Source organism: Lampetra planeri, chromosome 49, assembly GCF_965212315.1.
Source record: "Lampetra planeri chromosome 49, kcLamPlan1.2.h2, whole genome shotgun sequence".
In the NCBI taxonomy this organism is placed as follows: Eukaryota; Metazoa; Chordata; class Hyperoartia; order Petromyzontiformes; family Petromyzontidae; genus Lampetra; species Lampetra planeri.
In genome coordinates this window covers 2,745,265-2,768,749 of record NC_136155.1, presented here as the reverse complement: position 1 = coordinate 2,768,749, position 23,485 = coordinate 2,745,265, and the positions used below count along the sequence as shown (strand labels likewise).

The following is a 23,485-nucleotide window of genomic DNA, read 5'->3' as shown; positions in this document are numbered from 1 at the left end:
AACTTTAAATAAATATAGACAACACGTTCTGCTTAATTAAATATACTTTTTAATAAATGTTTTCTTCTACAACATCAGAGTGCAGCGCCACATTAAATACGCACTACAATGACAATAGTTTAACGCGATTTGAAACATGTTTTAGTTTTTATGGGGGAGCGGGGGGGGCAGAGCTTTGTGATGTCATATTTGAGGGGGGGGGGGGGTCTGACTTTTTATGACGCCGTATGACGAAGGGGGGGGGGGTAAAAAATCGTCCAAAATCGCGTGACGTCATTTAGGGACGGCCCCATAGCGAGAGGTAAACTGAATGCGCTATGCCGGGTGCGTAAACGTGTTTCGCGTCGCACGCCACGGCGAGGCGATGCATACTTGTCTATGGGTGAGTGTGTGGGTCTCTGTGTGGGTCTGTGGGTCTCAATAGGTGAGTGTGTGGGTCTCTGTGTGAGTCTGTGGGTCTCTATGGGTGAGTGTGTGGGTCTCTGTGTGAGTCTGTCGGTCTCAATGGGTGAGTGTGTGGGTCTCTGTGTCTACGTCTGTGGGTTTCTGTGAGAACCCGGTTTAAACCACCGCGGTTTGACGGTCTGAAGCTCGACATTGAACCCAGGATCGCTCGCTCGAGCCGGACGCAAACTCCCCCCCACCACCCCCCCACCACCTCGTGTCACCTGGACGTCTGTGACGAACGAGCTTGGCAGCTCGTCGGATTCCTCCTGCGTGAATGAATATTCTCACTCTGGGCCACTCCACTGCTGGATGAGGTGCCTCTCCGCGCGGGCGTGACCTCGTGCCAGCCCCGTGCGTCTGCAGAGGCACGGGCTTCCTCCACGCGAGCACGTCCGTCCACGTGTGTGTGGGTCTAATAATAATAAAAGTACATTGATTTACTCATTACGATTGACTTATTTATCGAGAAGAGACAGGGGTTCCTGCCGCCTTAGTTTGTCTTATATTTGCCAACGTTTTCACGCAAACGAACGACGGAGTCGCGTTTGATGTACGCGTGGGGAGGACGAGACCGCAGAAACCGGAGAGACCACCCCCCACGCGCGACGGCGCGCTCCGCGAGGGCGCAACGCTCGATCCCCGTACAGATGGAGCAGACTGATGGCGATTGGTCCACTCGCTGTAGCGCCCTCTCCCGGCGAGCCAAGGGCACGGCTCCTCCTCGACGCCTCCTCCACCCCTCCCCCCCCCACACGGGAAGGGGAGTTTCGGAACATTCGTGCGGTGATCCACCAACCCTCCGCATCGCTGGATGACGGGCAGCCACTTGCAATGTAATTACCACCACCACGTGTGTGCGTGGTGTGTGTGGTGTGTGTGGTGTGTGTGGTGTGTGTGGTGTGTGTGGTGTGTGTGGTGTGTGTGGCGTGTGTGGTGTGTGGGGGGCAGTGCATGGTGTTATACGGCTTGTGAGTCCATTCACCGAAGTTGTGGATGCATGGCTGTGTGGGTGGGTTCCAGGCGGCAGGGCGAGGAGGAGGAGGGGGGAGACGTGAGGCTGTGAACCAGCAAGACGGCGTTGTAAGTTAGAGGAGGAGAGGCTGGTAGCGCGTGGGTGGGGGGGAGTTGGGTTTGAAGGCTGCTTGATGGTGGTGGAGGGAGGGATGGGAGGGAGACAGAGAGAGAGAGGGAGAGAGATGGTGGGTGGGGGGAGCAGGAATGACCGCTGCTTCGGATTAATGTTGAGTCGGAGCGGCAAAGCGGCATGAGGACATCGCTCCCACACACGTGCTAGTTTACTCAACAGCAGCAGCACCAGCTCACCACCAGCTCACCTCTACCCACAGTCTCGCCGGTCGCACGCGTTCTCTCTCTCTCTGTGCCCGCGGCTGCTGCTTGCTGCTGCTGCTGCTGCTGCTGCTGCGTCGCGCTCTGCAAATCGGTGACACCTCCACCCCTTTGGCAGACTACAAACAAACGCCCACCACGTGCTGGTGGTGTTGTTGTTACGTTACCTATCTCTGTCCCTCTACGACATTTATCTTGACGTCGTCGTCGTTGTCGAAATTGAAGATTAACGTTAGAATTTTTCTTTTTTAAAAACCTCCCGAGGGTTTTAATTCTACATTTTTTTTGTATGTTGGGCCATCAATTTGCTTTTTTGTTAAACGGCGGATACAGCTCTGAATAACAATAATACTGGCAACAGATCTCGGCTCGCAGGAGAGAGTGAGAGAGCGAGAGATCTCTCTCTCTCTCTGTCTCTTATAGCACGCGCCAAAGGCTGCACGCTGCTCAATAGAAACGCGGACACCATCACAGAGACATCAGCAGCAGCAGCAGCATCCGATGTGGATGTTTCTTCTTTCAGCCGCGGAGCGAGGATTAACGCGGGCAGGACATCTGATGCAGCCACTCCAGTGAGCAGCACGAGACGCCGAGGTACCCGCATCCACGCTCCTTCCACACGATCCAGCTCGCTCGCTCGCTCGCTCCATCAACGTCGTCTCACGCGTTCGGAGCGGTGGCGCAGTGGTTAGCGCGCTGCGTTACGGGAGACGCAAGCTACACGTGTGTGGAGTTCGACTCCCGGCCACGGCTAACGGCAGTGGAGAGTCGTATCTGAAGCGGTTCGTTACAGGTTGCCCCTTTCGTTGAGCTCCCACCGACCTGCGTGGTAAAGTATGGTCAAACGACCGCAATGGGCGGAGTCTTCAGCACACCGGTGGGCTAAAGAAGTGAATTATTTTGTCCTTGAAAAACGTGACACATTTTTTACTGTTTGGCCGTGTCGGGTGGTGGAGGGTTACGACACATTTATAAATAACGCGATCTGACCCAAACAAAAAAACTATATTATGAATAATATTGGTCGCGAAAGCCTACGTGTTAAAAAGGGTTGTATTTTGTGATTTTTTTCAGTATTGTAAGATTATCTCGTTCGAGTTGGGAAATGTTCTGTAACAATCTAAAAAAGCTATTTATAAGTCGGTTGCAATTGCGAGGGAGGCCACAACGAGTCTTGAGACGCTTTGTAAAGGACTGGCGATGTTTGTCCAATTCCATTTAAAATGAACGTTAAAGACCCAGTGCATTCATTATTCAGCCCTTTCTCGATCCACTGCTTGATGAACGCCTCCCCACGTAGTGTCAATTACTGGAGTTGGTTGGCCATAAATAAGCTATGCATCGTCGACAGATAGGCAGTTAGTCATGGGTCTCTATGCGAGTCTGTGGGTCTCTGTGCGAGTCTGTGGGTCTCTATGTGAGTCTATCGGTCTCTGTGTGAGGATGTTGGTCTCTGTGTGAGTCTGTGGGTCTCTATGTGAGTCTATCGGTCTCTGTGTGAGGATGTTGGTCTCTGTGTGAGTCCGTGCGTCTCTATGTGAGTCTATCGGTCTCTGTGCGAGGATGTTTATCTCTGGGTGAGTCTGTGGGTCTCTATGTGAGTCTATCGGTCTCTGTGCGAGGATGTTGGTCTCTGCGTGAGTCTGTGGGTCTCTATGTCAGTCTGTGGATCTCTGTGTGGCTCTGTAGGTATCAATGTAAGTCTATGGATCTCTGTGTGAATATATGGGTATGTGTGGGTGTATGGGTCTCTAAGTGAGTATGCAATGTGGATTCACATCTCAATGTGATTGCATCTAAAGACGCTGCTCAGGAACAGTGGTCATGTTTGTTGCACGGAGCGAGAGAGAGATGGACGGGCAGTGACTCATAGAGTGATTCAAACATTACAGGAATTCTCGCCGACCTCACAAGCAATATCCTCCTCGTGTGAACACGGCCACTGTTGACGAGCCCCACTCGCAGTGGTGGCTACACGTGACAGATGGACGGCTTGTGCTACACAATCACTCGTGTTACTGTTGACGGTGCAAGATCACAAAAGAGCGAATTCACGGCGCAATTTAGCTGCGGATAGTTTCCGGCTCGCTGGTAGACTTGCAGCGGATGGCTGGTGAACTCGTATTGGGCCACGTGACATGGCGAGACGGATACTCGATGTGGTGTGGCGGGCGCGGAATTTATTTATTTATTGCTGACCATGATCGGGGCCAAGTGAACCGGACAGACGCTAAGCGGCCAGCTTGCAAACGGAACGATCGCAGTTGTAGCCTCCGAGCGTTACGACGTTTCTTGCACTGTGAGAAGTTACGTGAACTTGGAACACGAGGCGATGATGGGAGGAGGGGACACCATAGTGGAGCAGTGCGAGCGAAGATGCGGAGAGGGAGAGAGAGACACTGTGTTGTGTGACCTGCGGTGTGGTGAGTGGGTGACTGGGTGGGTGAGTGAGTGTGTTGTGTGACCTGCGGTGTGGTGAGTGGGTGAGTGAGTGGGTGAGCGAGTGTGTTGTGTGATCTGCGGTGTGGTGAGTGGGTGACTGGGTGGGTGAGTGAGTGTGTTGTGTGACCTGCGGTGTGGTGAGTGGGTGACTGGGTGGGTGAGTGAGTGTGTTGTGTGACCTGCGGTGTGGTGAGTGGGTGACTGGGTGGGTGAGTGAGTGTGTTGTGTGATCTGCGGTGTGGTGAGTGGGTGACTGGGTGGGTGAGTGAGTGTGTTGTGTGATCTGCGGTGTGGTGAGTGGGTGACTGGGTGGGTGAGTGAGTGTGTTGTGTGATCTGCGGTGTGGTGAGTGGGTGACTGGGTGGGTGAGTGAGTGTGTTGTGTGATCTGCGGTGTGGTGAGTGGGTGACTGGGTGGGTGAGTGAGTGTGTTGTGTGACCTGCGGTGTGGTGAGTGGGTGAGTGAGTGGGTGAGCGAGTGAGTCTTTGTGACATGCAGTGCGGTGAGTCGTGGAGTGGGTGAGTGAGTGGGTGGGTGAGTAAGTGAGTCGGTGGGCGTGTGACTTGTGACCTGCAGGGTGGTGAGTGAGTGGGTGAGTGTGCTTATAACCAGCTCCGGTTTGACAGCAGAGGTCTCACTCCAAAGCATCAGCTGGGCAATGCTGCGTGGAAGCTACTTAGTCTGTCGCTCCGCACGAAGTTACGGCTCTTCTCATCCACAGTCATGCCCTCCCTTCTCTATGCTTGTGAAACGTGGACCCCTCTCATGGAACATCTGCGCCGGTAGGAAACATTCAGGCTGGCATGCCTACGATCCATCCTGGGTTTAACCAGGCTGGATTGTGTTAGAAGCTCACAAATCCTTGAAAGATCTGGGCAAAGTCCCATCGGTGAGCTCCTCCGGCAGGCAAGGCTGCGTTGGTTTGGTCATGTAGCCCGCAAGGCCAGCTACCGCATGCCCAAGCAGCTTTTGTTTGGCTGCATATATTGAGCTAAATGGGCACGACATGGGCTGGAGAAGAGATGGACTGATGCCGTATGGGGGGATGTGGAGCTGAGTGGACTTGCCAATGACTGGTACCAGCGGTGTCAGGATCTGCCTCTATGGAGGAGGCTCGTGAAGGACGCTGTTGCTACTGGGCAATTAGAGGCAGTCGCCCTCCAGCAACAACGGAGCGCAGAGGAGCGACACTCACAACAACTATCGGAGCGCCGGGCGATTAAAATGCCGCAAGTTGGCATAGTAGTGGGTATAGCTGGTGCATCTACCAGTCATCTCAGTCAGCCAACCCATGGCACCTGCAAGGTCTGTCCCGAGACCTCCTGTCAACGAGCCTTCGACGCTTCACGTGGCCTCGAAGTGCACTTGGCCTGGCACGGGCGCCGTGGTGACGTAACCATCACTTCGTGGCGAATGGCGCCTGTATTGAGATGAGTGAGTGAATGGGCGAGTGAGTGAGTGAGTGGATGGGCGAGTGAGTGAGTGAATGAATGGGCGAGTGAGTGAGCGAATGGGCGAGTGAGTGTTTTTTTGTGTGACCTGCAGGGTGGTGGGTTGGACACAGTGCGGTGGATGAGACGACTGAGTGAGTGTCTGGTCGACTCAATGTGGGTTGGAGGAATCAACGAGCGGAGCTCACGGGAACAGTCACCGCATTGTGGCAGCGATAGAAGAGCGATGAGGAAGCAACTGGCCCGCCGGCGAGCGAGGGAAGGCATTGCACTCGAGCAGTAGCGAGAGAAGCAGCAGAAATGGAAAGCGCTTTCATCTTTTCAAAAGAGAAGAAAAACCAACACGGACGAAACGTCCAACTTTCTGGACTTGTTCGAATTATATTTTGAACTCCACCTGGCGTCCAGCCCGAGTGGTACGGGTCTGGGCCGAGCGCCCGCGGCTCCCGTGGGAATCGCCTCCCGTGGGAAGCGGCTCCCGTGGGACGCGGCTCCCGTGGGACGCGGCTCCCGTGGGACGCGGCTCCCGTGGGACGCGGCTCCCGTGGGAAGCGGCTCCCGTGGGACGCGGCTCCCGTGGGACGCGGCTCCCGTGGGACGCGGCTCCCGTGGGACGCGGCTCCCGTGGGAAGCGGCTCCCGTGGGACGCGGCTCCCGTGGGACGCGGCTCCCGTGGGACGCGGCTCCCGTGGGAAGCGGCTCCCGTGGGACGCGGCTCCCGTGGGAAGCGGCTCCCGTGGGAAGCGGCTCCCGTGGGACGCGGCTCCCGTGGGACGCGGCTCCCGTGGGAAGCGGCTCCCGTGGGACGCGGCTCCCGTGGGAATCGCCTCCCGTGGGACGCGGCTCCCGTGGGACGCGGCTCCCGTGGGACGCGGCTCCCGTGGGACGCGGCTCCCGTGGGACGCGGCTCCCGTGGGAAGCGGCTCCCGTGGGACGCGGCTCCCGTGGGAAGCGGCTCCCGTGGGAAGCGGCTCCCGTGGGACGCGGCTCCCCTGGGACGCGGCTCCCGTGGGACGCGGCTCCCGTGGGACGCGGCTCCCGTGGGACGCGGCTCCCGTGGGACGCGGCTCCCGTGGGACGCGGCTCCCGTGGGACGCGGGTCCCGTGGGACGCGGGTCCCGTGGGAAGCTGGCGGCGTCATCCGTAGAGTTCCGCGAGAGCTCTCCCTGGCTCTGGAGCGACCGCAGTGATGAACCGTCGGGCAAGCTACACGAATCCTGCCCCCCCACTACTCCATCCCCCTCCTGCCCCCCCCCCCCCCTCTTCTATCCTCCCCCCTCCTCCCCCCTCCTGCCCCCTCCTCTCCCCTCCTGCTCTCCCCCCCTCCTCCCCCCTCCTGCCCCCTCCTCCCCCCCTCCTGCTCTCCCCCCTCCTTTATCCTCCCCCCTCCTCCCCCCTCCTGCCCCCCCTCCTCTATCCTCTCCCTCCTCCTCCATCATCAGTCCTCCTCCCTCCCTCCTCCGCCCTCCTCTAAGCCCCACGCCAAGAAGCCTTTAGGATTCGAGCAAAATGCAGAGTCGCCGTCGTGTCCCCCCAGTAGCGTCCGTCACCTGTCCAGGTTTTGACTCGGACAGTTCGGGGGGCAGGGATGGACTTTGTGCCGAGACCTGGTGCCGCTATTGCCGTGCGCTGCTCAGCGTTGGTGAAGCGAGGCTGACTGAGATCGATGGCTGTTTGTGGAGAGGCGGACACCTCGTGCACGCGTGGGAAATTGGACACTCTGGGGTGTGCAAGTGCGGTCATGAACACCTAACCATGGAGCGTAAAACGTCGCTCCGCTTCAAATATAACAGCGAAGGAAGTGGATGCGCGGGTTTGTGGGTGCGTGTGTGAGTAGGTGGGTTGGTGACTGGGTGGGTGGGTGCGTGTGTGAGTAGGTGGGTGACTGGGTGGGTGGGTGACCTGGTGGGTGTGGGTGGGTGACTGGGTGGGTGGGTGCGTGTGTGAGTAGGTGGGTGACTGGGTGGGTGGGTGACCTGGTGGGTGTGGGTGGGTGAGTGACTGGGTGGGTGGGTGACCTAGTGGGTGTGGGTGTGAGTAGGTGGGTGGGTGACTGAGTGGGTGGGTGCGTGTGTGAGTAGGTGGGTGGGTGACTGGGTGGGTGCGCGTGTGAGTAGGTGGGTGGGTGGGTGACTGGGTGGGTGCGGGTGTGAGTAGGTGGGTGGGTGACTGGGTGGGTGCGTGTGTGAGTAGGTGGGTGGGTGGCTGGGTGGGTGCGTGAGTAGGTGGGTGGGTGGTTGACTGGGTGGGTGGGTGGGTGCGGGTGTGAGTAGGTGGGTGGGTGGCTGGATGGGTGCGTGTGTGAATAGGTGGGTGACTGGGTGGATGGTTGACTGGGTGGGTGCGTGCGTGAGTGAATAGTTGAGTGACTGAGTGAGTGGCTGAGTGAATAAGCGAGTCGGTGTGTGGTGTGAGCGGGGCCCGGGGGTTAGTGGACGAGTGGGTGTATCTGCAATCCGCCAACTCCCAGACGAAGCCACCCCAATGGCAACCGCCGCACGTGCCGACGAATCTCCCGTCCCCGTGGCTCTCCGCAGGCCACGGGACATCGTCGCCGTACGGGCGGTCGACTAAAGACCCTCGTACCGTCACCACCGCTGCGTGTCCCTCTCTCGTGAGCCACGGGGAATCCGGACGATGTCGCAGCCGGCGCTGGTGCTTGTGACTCTGCTGCTGCTGCTCGCTGCTTCGCCGTGCGCCGAGACTCAAGGCGAGAGACGCAAACCGCGCGGCAGGTGAGGTTCACGCGCGCGTCCGTTCGAGCGTTGTGCGGGTGGGAGCTCGGGAGGAACGGGTGGGAACGAGTGGGGTTGGGAGGGGTGGGGCTGGGTGGGAAAGGGCTGGGTGGGGAGGGTGGGGAGGGGCTGGGTGGGAAGGGTGGGGCTGGGTGGGGAGGGTGGGGAGGGGCTGGGTGGGAGGGGTGGGGCTGGGTGGGGAGGGGCTGGTCACTCCGTGGTGCCCTTATAAAACTCAACGTTTAACCTACTCACGCCGGCTTGTGCCCGCCCTCACAGTCGGCCATATTTGCGGAATACACCACGCCGCCGTTGACCCTGGCCATTGACCGAGCAACCCAACGTTCCTACCAGCTCCCTCCGCAGGACAATGTGTTAAAGCTGACTGGACTTGTTGACACGCACACCGACACACCCGACACACGCGGCACTTTGGCCATGTGTGTTTGTTATAGTACAGAGTTAGACTGATGGCCTTAATCTAAGTTGTCTTGTGATTGTTTTTGTTTGACTTGCATCCCACTGGGATTTTTGCACAGTGTTGGTGTACGGTGATTTTTCTGCAATATTTTGCTGTCTTTTCTTGGATTTTCAGTTTGCACATAGTCACTTTAAGATGTTTTCTTGTTCATGTTTTTGTTTTCTGTTCGTTGCGGTTGCACCCTATTCAAGAGCCGAATGGCTCACAGGGCTACACCTAATAAATGAACTTGAACTCTCGCCAGCAGGTCGGCGCGTGCGGTCGACATCCCCGTGGTGCCGGTTGCTGTTGCTGCTGCTGCTGGCGATGAGGCCGTGGGCCGCTGCTCCTACACCTTCGTGGTGCCGTCCAGCGCCCCGCCGGGCCCCGTGTGCGTGCGCGATGGCGGCACCTCATCCTCCTCCTCCTCGTCGTCATCATCGGTGAGCGCGAAGAGATTCAAATCTCCCCAAACGGCAACGCACAGCCGCGCCTCGCGCTCCGTTCGCTCGAGAAGCGATCCTCCTGCCCTGGACTCGCGCATTCCCTCTTCCCTCCGTCTCTCGTCGTCGCCGTTTCTCGTGTGTTGTCGGCTGCTGAAGGAGTCGTGGCGCAGCTGACGGAGCGGGCAGCGTTACCGACCGCGCGAGGGGCCCACGTGGTCCGCGCGGGCGGCGGTGACCAAAGTGGCTCCGGCGGCGGGCACGAAATGACGCGAATTTGTTTTTCCGCGGTGCGACCGCTTCGCCGAGGTCGCAGACGGGTTTTGATTCCTTACCCGTACCCGTACCCGGCCGCACCAGGGTCGCAAACGGGTACCCGTACCCGTACCGGGCCGTACCCGTACCCTACCCGTACCCGGTCGGGTACGGGTAGGGTACGGGTATCGGGTACCTGATTGCGACCTCTGGGATGAAGCCATGTTGCAGGCGCGGGTGGGTTGATTCTAGGAACTTAAATTGTGAGGAGAGACAAGATGTTGTGAAATGAGTGACAAACGGTTACTCACCAGTGACTCACGGCCTCCCCGTACCCATACCCGGCCGCACCAGGGTCGCAAACGGGTACCCGTACCCGGCCGGGTACGGGTAGCCGGGTATCGGGTAGGGTACGGGTATCGGGTACCCGGTTGCGACCTCTGCCGCTTCGTTCGCGATTCCAACTCGCGCCACCCGAGATGCGTCACGCCAAATGAGACCGCCGCGTCCGCCGACGGCTGTGCGGACGCTTCGCAAACGGTTGACAAACAAACCAAAAAGAAACAAATCGACGTACAATTCGCTGAATTGTTTTTAACGTCTCCCCAAAAAACGCCCCACGACGGTAACTCCTCGACCGCCGCGTGCGCCCGAACAGCAGCCGCCGGCGGGGAATTGGAGCGGCGGCGGCGGCGGTCCCTGCCGCTCGGAGCTCGGAACTCTTCGGGACGAGCTGCGTCGCCACGGGCGGCAGATCACGGCGCTTCAGCAGCTGGTGGAGGTGGACGGCGGCCTGGTGGGCGAGGTGAAGCTGCTGCGCAAGGAGAGCCACAACACGAACGCGCGCGTCACGACGCTCTACGCGCAGCTGCTACACGAGATGATCCGCAAGCGCGACGGGGCCCTAGACGCCGCGCAGCTCGAGGCGCGCATCCTCAACCAGACGGCCGATACCCTCCGCCTGCTCGCCAGCTACCACGAGCTGCAGCGCCGGTGCGTTGCTGGCGCTGTGCTGGTGGTGGTGGTGCTGGTGGTGCTGGTGCTGGTGGTGCTGGTGCTGGTGGTGGTGGGTTTCTGGTGCTGCTGTGCTGATGGTGCTGGTGGTGCTGGTGGTGGTGCTGGTGGTGGTGGTGGTGGTGGGTTTTTGGTGCTGGTGCTGGTGGTGCTGTTGGTGGTGGTGCTGATGGTGCTGGTGCTGGTGGTGCTGGTGCTGGTGGTGGTGGTGCTGGTGGTGGTGGTGGGTTTTTGGTGCTGCTGTGCTGGTGTTGTGCTGGTGGCGCTGATGGTGGTGGTGGGTTTCTGGTGCTGGTGGTGCTGTGCTGGTGGTGGTGGTGAGGAACTGCTGTAGTGACGCGCCGCGGTTACGCGTGGTGCCCTCACCACCCTCACCACCCTCACCGCCCTCACCGCCCTCACCACCCTCACCACCCTCACCGCCCTCTCCACCCTCACCACCCTCACCGCCACCACCGCTACCACCACCACCGCAGGTTCGCCGCGCTCACCGCCGTGGTGACCAACCAGACGGCCACCATCTCCCGCCTGGAGGAGCTGTGCCGACCACGCCACACTCCTCCGTGCGTCGACGGAGGGACCCCCCTCGCTCCGCCGTGCCCCCCGGCTCATCCCGGGGGGGCCTTGCCCCCCCTCCAACCCGAGGTACAAGCGCCTGACCCCCCCCCCCCCAGTGAAGTGGCGTCGCACACCCCCCCCCATCCCAATATCTCACACGAGCGGTGGACACGAGCGGTGGACACGAGCGGTGGACACGAGCGGTGGACACGAGCGCGTCCTACAGCGCTGCTGACCCACTCGCCTGCAGCTGCACGTGATCATGATGGTGATGATGATGGTGATGATGATGATGATTATGATGGTGGTGATGGTGATGATGATGGTGATGATGGTGATGGTGATGATGGTGATGATGGTGATGATGGTGATGGTGATGATGATGGTGATGATGATGGTGATGATGATGGTGATGATGGTGATGATGATGGTGATGATGGTGATGATGATGGTGATGATGGTGATGATGATGATGATGGTGATGATGATGGTGGTGATGATGATGATGATGGTGGTGATGATGGTGATGATGGTGATGATGATGGTGGTGATGATGGTGATGATGGTGATGATGATGGTGATGATGGTGATGATGATGATGATGATGGTGATGATGATGGTGGTGATGATGGTGATGATGGTGATGATGGTGATGATGATGGTGATGATGATGGTGATGATGGTGACCATCGCGACGCTGCTGCTGCTGGTGGTGATAACGGGATGATAGTTGTGGTAAGAGTGGTGATGGTGGTGGTAACAGTGAGGGTGGTGATGATGATGCCGATGTTTGTGATGATGGTGATGATGATGGTGATGATGATGACAGTGATGGTGATGATCATGTTGATGTGCGAACCGTGGCTACGGCCGTTCTCTTTAACGAGCCCTCCCCACCCGCCCACTCTCCCGGACACCTTTCAGCCGCCGTCCTTCGCCTACAAACACTCGGCCCACAAAATCTCGACCAACGAGATCCTGGGCGAGGGGGGCGCGTCGCGCCGGGCGGCCGAGAGGGGGGCCCCCCCGCGCGTCCCCCCGGCCCAGCCGCAGCCTCGTGCCGCCGCTCCTCCCGCACCGCCGCGTCCGGCGCCGACCCCGGGGCGAGTCGCCGTCCCTGCCGCCGCCGCCACCGCCGCCGCCGCCATCGCCACCGCTGTGCCAGCAGCTGGCACCGGCTCCACCACCCCAAAGCCATCAGGTGACTTGTGTGGTATCCGCTCCCCTCGCCTTGCGCTGAACGTCGTCGCTTTTCGCCGCCGCGTGTTATGTGTGACAGGTTCGCGGGGAAGGGGGGTTGGGCAGCTCTTGCGCAACGTGTGTGTGTGTGTGTATGTGTGCATGGACGCGTGTGTGTGTGTGTGCGTGCACGCGTGTGTTGAACTTCTTTCGCGCCGCGCGTAGCCGATCGCGCTCATCGAAGGCGCCGTTTCACAACCCCGGCGCGATGTTCAGGCCGTGTCGAACCCGTCGCGCTCTGCCGTGGGTGCCGACTGACCGTCACCCCCCAACCCCCCAACACGAATAGAGCCCCGAGCTCGTCTCGCGCGGGGCACGTGGGCACACCGGCCCCGCTGAGCCTGCGGAGGAGGGCGGCTCTCTCGATTCACAACGCCGTCCACATCCATCCCTCGCCAGGCTCCCTCGGCCCCCTCGCTCGCTCGCTCGCTCTTCCCGTGGCTTCTCACGCTTGCGTTGTTGGCACGGCCAACACACGGGAGGAGGAGGGAGGGAGGGAGGAGGAACACGAGGAGGATGACGAGGAGACATCTGCTTCATCGCAAAATCCATCCCAGGCACTCGCTCTCGTCCCGAGGGGACAAGCAGCGGAGGCAGATTTTGATGGAAAACATCGCTACCCCACCCCTCCCTCCCGCCTGATCAGGGTCCCTGCCAACTCTTCTGTCTGCAGCCCGTGCATTCTGCGGCTCTACCGCAATGTGAGGATGCTGCCGCGACTTTGCCGTTGCCACACGGGAATCGCCATCCAGAGGTGACCGCTGTGGATGCCATCTCCCGGTGCAGCAGTTGAAACAAGGCGACCAATTTCCCTTCTACGTGACTTTACCGAAAGAACCAATAAGATGAATCCCTGCAGTAATGAAAGCTCAAAATCGAAATTTAAGGCGGCCAATTTAGATTTGAAGCTTTCGTGACTGCAGGAATCCATGCTCTTTGGTTCTTTCGGTAAAGTCACGTGGGTCACGGAGGTGACTTTACCGAAATAACCAAGTTACTAAACCGACCTCCGCCTGGGTTACAACACAGTTAATCTTCGGTGGGCATGTCCGGCCAGTGAATCAGAATCTTTGCTTAGACGGGAGGAGTCCGACGAGCGACGAAGCTTTTTTTCATGGACGCCCACCAGGGGAGCGAGATGCTGGCCGAGAATTACGCAAAGGGGGTGGAAGAGTAGGCCAACGACACCCCCTGGAGAGGCTCCTCTCTTGGATGCCCTTCCGACGGCCGTGACGCGAGTGAGCGCCCGTGGTGGCGCAGTGGTCAGCGCGCTGCCCTGCGAACTCGGCCACCTGAGTTCGATTCCGGGCCACGGCTAACATCGTTGGCGAGTGACATCGCAAACCGGTCCTAGGGGGGGGGGGGGACCCACCCCCCGCACTGACCAGCGTGGCGAGGTGAGGTGAGAACAACCTCCCACGACCGACACAGAGAGTGATGGGGGCGGGGGGGGCCTGGTTCTAGCGGTGGATCTACAAAAGGGCCGCGCGTGTCACGATCCCCGTGTCCTGCTCGTGCAGTCTTCATGCGTAAAACGATGGCGCAAACAGACGGTGTCCATTAGCGCGCGTTACGATGTTTGTTAAATACAGTCTTGGCCACCCACACACACACAAAATAAAAATACAAAGATCCCCCGTATAGCCTTAACAGACTGTTGGGGCAAGTGCTGTTAGCAAGCACCTATGAAGGCCGGCAGGGCACACGAGAGGGGTGGGTGGCCAACACCACGCCCGACCGCCTTTGTCTCCCCAGTGACGATGTGTACAGATCGCATCAAGTACTCATTTGAGGCCGAGTCGACCTAGTTGGAGGCCCATGAACCGGTTCAGATAATCGTCACCGGTGTTGGCCGTGAGCGGGAATCGAACCCGGGTCGCCAGGTTCGTAGCGCGGCGCGCTAACCGCTACCCCTCTACACACACACACGCACACACCCACACACACGAACATATATATCCACACACACCCACACGCACGCACACACCCACACACACGCACGCACACACACACACCCACACACACGAACATATACATCCACACACACGCACGCACACACCCACACACACGCACGCGCACACACACACCCACACACACGAACATACACATCCACACACACGCACCCACACACACACACCCACAAGCACACACACCCACACACACGCACGCGCCTACGGACGCACGCACAGAGCCGTGGGAGCAGGGCTGCAGTGTATGGATAGCGCAGCGCAGTCACGCGATGCTGAACGCCGCCTGCACGCCGGCTGCGTCTTCGTGAGAGTTCGCCAGCGGCCTGCGTGCTCAGGGTCCACGCATCGGCGCGACTCTGCGTAGCGATTGTTGCCACTTTTGGTTCGGGATCACCGGAGGGGTTTTGGTTTTAGAATGAACGCCGCGCTGACTCCGTGCGGTGCGACACAAAGAGGTGGGGGGGGGGGGTCAGACACGCTACGAGAACGACACCGCGGAGTTTCCGACATCGCGAAGTGCTCGTCGTGTCATGCCAGAGGGGGGGGGGGAGGGGCGATTGGGCAGTGCACGTGACGGCTCGAGGTGGGCGCCGGAACAGTGGCGGAGCGTCAAACGGGGGAGTAGAACGCGCGCCCCCTTGGGAAGAGAGTGGGGGGGGACAGCCACCGCGGAGATGGAGCGACGGAACCACGAGCTCGTGGGCGGGGTGCACGGTGGATTGCGCAATCATCGCAGGGTCAGTGTGAGAGGCCGCGGCGGCGACTTTGGGAGGCCTTCATCCATCATCATCGGCCGATGATGACGACGAAAAATGATGATGATGAAGAAGATCCGTTGGCTTGCTGGGGCAAGCCATGTGGCCGCGTGCCACCGAGGGGGTGTGGGGGGTAGAGCCAGGCGCGGCGCGAGCAGCGAGGGAATTAGCTCCGCGCGTGCGGAGGAGCAACTCCCCCCCACCCCCCTTCGCGACGCAGAGTCGCCTCGCCCGGCGCGTCTCCACGAACGCGTCCACGGAGCGCGCTGGCGGGATCCGGCAGCGCGCGGGGCACGCGGTGCCAGAAGGCCGACGGTTCGACTCCGTCTCCATGGCGAGGAAGCTGAAAGAGTGGAGCAAGTTTCTATTTAAAGCTTTCGTGACTGCAGGGATTCATCTTCTTGGTTCTTTCGGTAAAGTCACGTAGAAGGGAAATAATAAAATAAAAAAAATAAAACATAATAAAATAATTCTCACGACGCTTCGGCCACAACGCAAGCAGCCGTCCTTCAGACGCTGTCTCCCCGACAGACCTGGTCTTCACCTGAGGACGGCTGCTTGCGTTGTGGCCGAAACGTCGTGAGAATTATTTTATTATGTTTTATTTTTATTATTTTATTATTTCCCTTCTACGTGACTTTACCGAAAGAACCAAGAAGAGTGGAGCAAGTTTCTGAAATCCTCCACCACCACCAGCACCACCCCCACGATTGACTCTGTCCACCCCAGCAGTGTAAATGGGTACACACCAAGTTAGTCGATCGTGTATGGTGGGGTAAAGTGTGGGTACTTCTACCTCTTCCACGACATCTGGCCAGTCTATGTGTGTCTGTAGGTCCATGTGTGAGTCTATGGGTATCTGTGTGAGTTAATGAGTCTCTTTGTGAGTCTATGAGTCTCTGTACGTGTCTATGGGTCTTTATGTGAGTCTATGGGTCTCTGTGTGAGTCTATGGGTCTCTGTGTAAGTCTATGGGTCTCTGTGTGAGTCTATGAGTCTGTGGATCTCTATATGAGCATATGGGTCTCTATGTGAGTCTATGGGTATCTGTGTGAGTCTATGAGTCTCTGTGTGAGTCTATGGGTATTTGTGTGAGTCTCTGAGTCTCTGTGTGAGTCTATGGGTCTCTGTGTTAGTCTATGGGTCTCTGTGTAAGTCTATGGGTCTCTCTGTGAGTCTATGAGTCTGTGGGTCTCTATATGAGTCTATGAGTCTCTATGTGAGTCTATGAGTCTCTATGTGAGTCTAGAGCTCTAAAGGCCGGATAAGGAGTGTGTAACCCCGCCCTCCACCCCCACGTCTTCCAAGATGTTTGGCCAGCGTAGAGAGAGAGAGATAAGTCGGCTAAGCACATGCTCCTCAGTAGGGCTCCCCTCTCTCCCACTCCCTCTACAGTTCTTCCTTGCAGTCCCTTCCACCAGCAGTGTGGCGCGAGCGAGTGAGCAATAGCAGGGCTGCTCCTTTGGCGTCATCTGAAACGCTGGCCACAGGCATTTTGCAACAGCGGCGGCGGCGTCATGCACGTGTTTGTATCAGTGCTGTTAATATCAACAACAGCAACAACAACAACAACGCCCGCCATTCGCCACTAAGTGGCGGTGACGCCACCACGGCGCGCCTGTGCCAGGCCAGGTGCACTTTGAGGCCACGTGGTTGTTAGCATCACAGGCGCGCACCTGCAGCCTGGGATAGTGGCGCGTTCTTTGCCTGACGCGGTAAAGTCGAGAGCGGAGAAGTTTGTGAACACCAGGCGCATTCATCACCAGCACGCATGCGGCGCCGCGCACGTGGCCCGGAGAGAGTCGGGGGGTGGGGGGAGAGGAAGGGGGGTTGGTGGTGGTGGTGGTGGCGGTGGTGGTGGGAGGCCGCGTGGCTTGGCCGCCCCCCTACTCGGCGTGAGCTCATGGCCCTGCACGCGCAGCTCAGTCCCCTCCCTCCCCCCCCAAACCTCCCCACAGCCCCCCACTCTCACTCCCACAGCTCCCAGATTGGCCCCGAGTCTCAAGCGAGTTGTATATTTAAAAGAAAATACCAACTATGAAAAAATGTGTCTTTTTTGTTATTGTACTCGATAAGGCCCCCTTTGAGCTGCGTGGCTCTTTTCTTGAGAAGCGACGGGGCTTTCACGAGTGATCGCTTTACGCGCCGACGTGTCCAGCAAGGCGCGCACACGCACTCTGACACGCGTGTTGCGGAGCGCAAGGAGGCGCCAAAGGCCCGAACGCCAAGCGGTCAGCAACAAACAGCAACCATCGAAGGTGTTAATGGAAAATGGCACATTAGCGCGTGAGCTTGGATTGAGCGAGGTTGCGGTGGTAATTTGGGGGGGGTGGGGAGAAAGAGACCACGACCACGATGACGATGATGATGAAGCAGCAGGGAGAGGGGATGAAAAGGAACCCGTGGCGATCATCATGACGGGGCTGAGTCGACCCTGGCCAGGATGTGAACGCAACGCGTGGTAAGCAATCGCCGCTAGTTAAGCGAGTCGAGCGGGGAGGCTGCCCACGCGTTGGAGACTTCACACGCGTGGGGACATCCAATGACGCCACCGGCTCCGCTGAGTTCAAGTCGAACGCCGGATACGCGCGCGGGGGGGGGGGGTGTTAGGGGTGGGTGGTAGGGGTGGGGTGTTAGGGGTGGGTGGTAGGGGTGGGTGGTAGGGGGGGTGTTATGGGTGGGTGTTAGGGGTGGGTGTTAGGGGTGGGTGGTAGGGGGGGTGTTATGGGTGGGTGGTAGGGGGGGTGGTAGGGGGGGTGGTAGGGGTGGGTGTTAGGAGTGGGTGGTAGGGGCAGGGTGTTAGGGGTGGGTGGTAGGGGTGGGTGGTAGGGGCGGGGTGTTAGGGGTGGGTGAACTCGACCAGAAATTCTCCTCCCAGGGGGCGATGCAGACAAACAGAGAGCCGCCCGCTCCGTGCAGAGACCCCTGGTGCTCACACGTACCGAGTCGGACGGCCCAGAGACGTCAAATTCAAACCATCCCCACCCCTCCTCCTCCCACGCCGCCGCTCCCACACGCAGCTCGTCCGAGCAAGTGGGTCCGTGGCAAATCGATGGTAACATCTGTATTTTATTGATTCTTAGCAGAGATATTACGTTGAAGGTTTGTTTGTTTTATGCTTAAGGACGGGTCCTTAGACTTACAGAGAACCGTACAGACGAGCAGAGAGACCCATGTAGACTCACGTAAAGATATACTCACAGAGACCTATATACAGTAAAACCTTGGATTGCGAGCATAATTCGTTCCGGAAACGTGTTTGTAATCCAAAGCACTCGTATATCAAAGCACTCGTATATCAGTTGTGATCACGTGACACTAGGCAGACAAAGCGTATACGTACTACTCGTATTGCAAGACCTCGCTCGTTTATCAAATTAATATTTATTTAACAAAATTGCTCGTCTTGCAAAACACTCGCAGACCAAGTTACTCGCAATCCAAGGTTTTACTGTAGTCTGTTAGAGACTCACATAGACTCACAGAAATCTATATGGAATCACGCAAACTCGCAAGTATTCTCTCTCCACATCTGGTTGGGGTGATGCTTCATTGCCAGTGATGTTTGAGAACCAGCGGTGGAAGTTCCACATTCCCATGGCTGGGTCGAGTCCATGCGTCGGGTAGCCAACGCTGTTTACTTCCCACAAAGTGGACTTGGGCCGAGTGAAGTCAAATCGAGGGCCACAACCGGGGCCCACATCCCAACCCCCCAAAAAAACAAAATAATAAAATAAAAAACCCACAAAAAAACAAAATAATAAAATAAAAAACCCACAAAAAAACAAAATAATACTCTCTGGTTCTTTCGGTAAAGTCACGTAGATAGAAAATAATAATAAACGAAAACACGATGTTTTTGTCGCAACACGGGTGAAAAAATTATCTGCTGTTGTGGCTTTATAACCGAAAAAAAAACAAAAAACCTCCAAAAACGCGCAAGGAAGAAAGTATACTCCGACAGACGACGTTTCGGGCAATGTCCCTTCTTCATGGCGGAGCTGGTGGAGGCAGTGGAGGGGGGCGGTGGGGCGGTGGACCAGCCGATGATGAGAGTACGATGGAGGTTTGTTGTCCGACAGCCCATACCACCCAGGCAGCTGGGGAACTCTTCGGGAGGAGCTGTGGGGCATTGGGCGAAACTAAACGCAGCCTTCGATACATGCGACAGGAACGTCGTGAAATCGGGGTCGGAGCGGGGGGGTTGGAGTCGTAAACGCCGCTGAGCCGTGCGGCCGGTGGAGCGGTGGCGCAGCGGTTAGCGCTACGCCGCGCTACGAACCCGGCGAACCCGAGTTCCGGACCTCCCCTAGGTCGACTCAGCCTCGAATGAGTACCTGGTGCGGTGTGTAAACATCGGGCGTGGTGCTGGCCACCCACCACCTCGTGTGTGCGTGCCAGCCTTTATAGGTGCTCGCTAACTGCACTTGCCCCAACAGGCTGTTCAAGGCTGTACGGGGGGGGGTCTTTGTCATTGTGAGGGGTTGGAGTTGTCGAGGGTGTTTTGAGCAGCGTGACACTGCTGGAAGCTGCCCCCCCCCCCCCAGTCGGTTGGAGCACATGGAAGTGATTTACACGGGGGTAGGGGGGGGGCAATCAGCGGCGAGCAAACATCGCGGGCTGCGGGGAGGAAGAGAGAGCTTAGCTGCAGGGACGCGTGTCACACCCGGCACGCACAGAGACTCGCACAGAGACTCACACAGAGACACGCATAGGCTCACACACCCATAGACTCACACAGAGGCACACATAGACTTACACAGAGACACCCATAGACTCACACACACATAGACTCACACACCCATAGACTCACACAGAGACACACATAGACTTACACAGAGACAACAATAAACTCACACACCCAGACTCACACACCCATAGACTCACACAGAGATAAACATAGACTCACACACCCATAGACTCACACAGAGATCCCCCATAGACTCACACAGAGACATACATAGACTTATACACCCATCGACTCACACACTCATATACTCAAACAGACACACCCATCGACTCACACAGAGACACCCATATACTCAAACAGACACACCCATAGACTCACACAGAGACACCCATAGACTCACACACCCATAGACTCACACACCCATAGACTCACACACCCATAGACTCACACAGAGACACACAGAGACTTACACACCCATCGACTCACACACCCATAGACTCACACAGAGACACCCATATACTCAAACAGACACACCCATCGACTCACACAGAGACACCCAAAGACCCACACAGACACACCCATAGACTCACACAGAGACACGATTACTCAAACAGAGAGCCAAAGACTCAGACTCAGCCATAAATCTTCTTCACATATCAGTATGTCCTACACATCCCATCAGCCGCACGGCCTTCCTCTCCAAGTTCACGATTTCAGACGAGCAAACTCTGAACTGGGTTCGACATTCAGACGCTCATCAGCAGAGTCGGGTGACTTGAACAAACGATGGTGAACTTCCGATCTTACAATACCTAGTAAAGAGAGGGTCCTGCTTAGTTTATTTATATTGTCTGCTTATTTATGTGCGTTCATACTGAGTGGTGCACTTAAGACCTTATGTATATTCACACGCTATTGCAATGCGCCTGCGCGTGTCTGTATGTATGTGTGCACGTGTAAGCGTGTTCCTCTATGCGTGCTCGTATGTGCAGAGCAGGAACCACAGCTGGTGTTGCATCTGTCGGTCATCTCAGTCAGTTAACCCACGCCACCAGGGTCTGTCCCGTGACCTCCTGCACCTAGCCTGGCACAGCAGTCAACCCACGCCACCAGGGTCTGTCCCGTGACCTCATGCATCTAGCCTGGCACAGCAGTCATCATACGGCACCTGGGTCTATCCCGTGACCTCCTGCACCTAGCCTGGCACAGCAGTCAACCCACGTCACCTGGGTCTGTCCCGTGACCTCCTGCACCTAGCCTGGCATATCAGTCAACCCACGGCCACCTGGATCTGTCCCGTGACCTCCTGCACCTATCCTGGCACAGCAGTCAACCCACGGCACCTGGGTCTTTCCCGTGACCTCCTGCACCTAGCCTGGCACAGCAGTCCACCCACGCCACCTGGATCTGTCCCGTGACCTCCTGCACCTAGCTTGACCCAATAGTCAACCCAACGCACTTGGGTCTGTCCCGTGACCTCCTGCACCTATCCTGGCACAGCAGTCAACCCGCGCAAAAGCCTGCGTGTGTCCCGTGCCCTCGTGTGTGCGCGTGCCCGTGTAGGCCCGTGGCGGGACTGCCTGCACGCCCTGGACGAGGGTCAGCAGACCAGCGGCATGTACCTCCTGCGTCCGCGCGGCGCCACGCGCCTGGCGCAGGCGTGGTGCGACCAGCAGCAGGATCCCGGCGGCTGGACCGTCATCCAGCGGCGCCACGACGGCTCTGTAAACTTCTTCCGCAACTGGGACGCGTACAAGGTGACCGACCGCCTTTTGGTGGCTTTACAATTGAATGGTAATGATTATTACGATGATGATGATGTTAATTTGTAAAGCTACGGTGCAGAGTATTCGCTCACTCTCTGGCGGGGAGAAAGAGAGAGAGAGAGGGCGACTCAGAGGCGCCAGGAAGAACCGCAGACGAGCGTGAAGGCGGCAGCCACGCGATTAGACGGTGCCAAAATGTGTCCCGAACTCTGCCGTCTTCTATAAACGAGGATGTTATCAGCCAATTAATGAGTGTGTACATGTGGAGTCCACGTGGGACAGCCAGGGCAAAGCTCCACTTCGACACCCACCCGCGGGTAGAAGGGAGTTTCACACAACATTTGCGCGTGGTGATCCAGCAACTCGCGGTGCTATATCACAGGCAGCCAGGTGCAGCAGCAGCAGCGTCACCGCCACCACCGCCACCACCGATGAGTTGACAACACTGCCTCTGTGTGCGCGGTGAACCACCAACCCTCGCATCTGCTACCTCCACTGTTCTAGATCACAGGCAGCCACGTGCAGTAGCAGCAGCGGCAGCAGTATTCACCACCGCCACCGATGAGTTGACAACACTGCAAGTCTCCCTCCCTCCGTGTGGCGCGTGCGTGCGTGCGCGCGCTCACAGCAAGGGTTCGGCAACATCGACGGCGAGCACTGGCTGGGGCTGGACAGCGTCCACGCGCTCACCAGCGCCGGCGACTACAAGCTGCTCGTGGTGCTGGAGGACTGGCAGGGCCGTCGCGTGTTCGCCGAGTACGGCAGCGTGCGCGTCGCGGGCGAGGCCGAGGGGTACCGCCTGCGTCTCGGGCATTTCCGCGGCACGGCGGGCGATTCGCTGGGCTGGCACAACGGGCGTCAGTTCACCACGCTCGACCGGGATCGCGACAACTTCTCCGGTGAGAGCGCGTGGAGGAGGAGGAGTTGTCGGGGTTCTCTGGTCACCCACGCCGCCCATTTCGTGTGTGCCGTGCCGGCCGTCGCAGGTGGTGCCGCTGCTCGCTACTAACAGCACTTGCCCCAACAGTCCGTTAAAGACGATATTGGGGTGGGTGCAGCAAATCTGGCTGTGACGATCCCACCTGATGACGGAGACTTGTTTATTTTTTATTAATTTTATTTTCATTTTTTTACCTACGTGACTTTACCGAAAGAACCAAGAGTATGAATCCTTGCAGTCACGAAAGCTTCAAATCTAGAAATGGGGTGGGTGTCTTTACGCGCGCGTGCGAGACGGCTTGGGGGAGGCCTTCATCCAGCAGCGGATTGATCAAGGCTGTTGATGACGACGCACCTGACCCCGTGCCGCCCGTGCCCCCCCCCACACCCCACGTGCCCCCCACTCCACCACCCGCCGCCACTGCTCCCTAGGTAACTGCGCCCACTTCCAGAAGGGCGGCTGGTGGTACAACGCCTGCTCGCACTCCAACCTGAACGGCGTGTGGTACCGGGGCGGCAACTACCGCAGCAAGTACCAGGACGGCGTCTACTGGGCCGAGTTCCACGGGACGTCCTACTCGCTCCGCAAGGTCACCATGATGATCCGGCCCAACCCCTCCATGTTCCACTGAGGCCGAAGCGCAGTCCCCCCCCCTCCCTCCCCCCTCCCCCGTGTCCTGTCACCAACCTTCAAGGCCCCCCCCCCCCTCTACTCACCTCTCTCACCCCCCCCTCTCTGGTCACCTCTCTCACCCCCCCCTCTCTGGTCACCTCTCTCACCCCCCCCTCTCTACTCACCTCTCTCACCCCCCCCCCCTCTCTACTCACCTCTCTCACCCCCCCCCTCTCTACTCACCTCTCTCACCCCCCCCCTCTCTACTCACCTCTCACCCCCCTCTCTACTCACCTCTCTCACCCCCCCTCTACTCACCCCCCCCTCTCGACTCACCTCTCTCACCCTCGCACCTGCTTCA

General features: G+C 58.1%; 1 protein-coding gene across 1 annotated transcript; it reads left to right on the top strand.

Annotated features, from left to right (window-relative positions):
- The first annotated feature begins 1,666 nt into the window (after positions 1 to 1,666).
- LOC144734032 (angiopoietin-related protein 2-like) lies at positions 1,667 to 23,159 on the top strand. Its single transcript, XM_078616069.1, has 9 exons — positions 1,667 to 2,388; positions 8,225 to 8,422; positions 9,151 to 9,325; positions 10,239 to 10,573; positions 11,071 to 11,239; positions 12,077 to 12,353; positions 21,370 to 21,563; positions 22,201 to 22,471; positions 22,944 to 23,159. Exons 2-9 carry the CDS (start codon positions 8,325 to 8,327, stop codon positions 23,141 to 23,143), a joined length of 1,719 nt encoding a protein of 572 aa, XP_078472195.1. The 5' UTR covers positions 1,667 to 2,388; positions 8,225 to 8,324; the 3' UTR covers positions 23,144 to 23,159.
- Positions 23,160 to 23,485: the final 326 nt, after the last annotated feature.

Excerpts from the sequence above, each read along its gene's own strand:
- LOC144734032 (XM_078616069.1), top strand. The coding sequence starts at position 8,325 with ATGTCGCAGCCGGCGCTGGTGCTTGTGACTCTGCTGCTGCTGCTCGCT. Across the intron at positions 8,423-9,150 it reads AGACGCAAACCGCGCGGCAG|GTCGGCGCGTGCGGTCGACA; the intron begins GTGAGGTTCACG and ends TCTCGCCAGCAG. Across the intron at positions 21,564-22,200 it reads GCAACTGGGACGCGTACAAG|CAAGGGTTCGGCAACATCGA; the intron begins GTGACCGACCGC and ends GCGCGCTCACAG.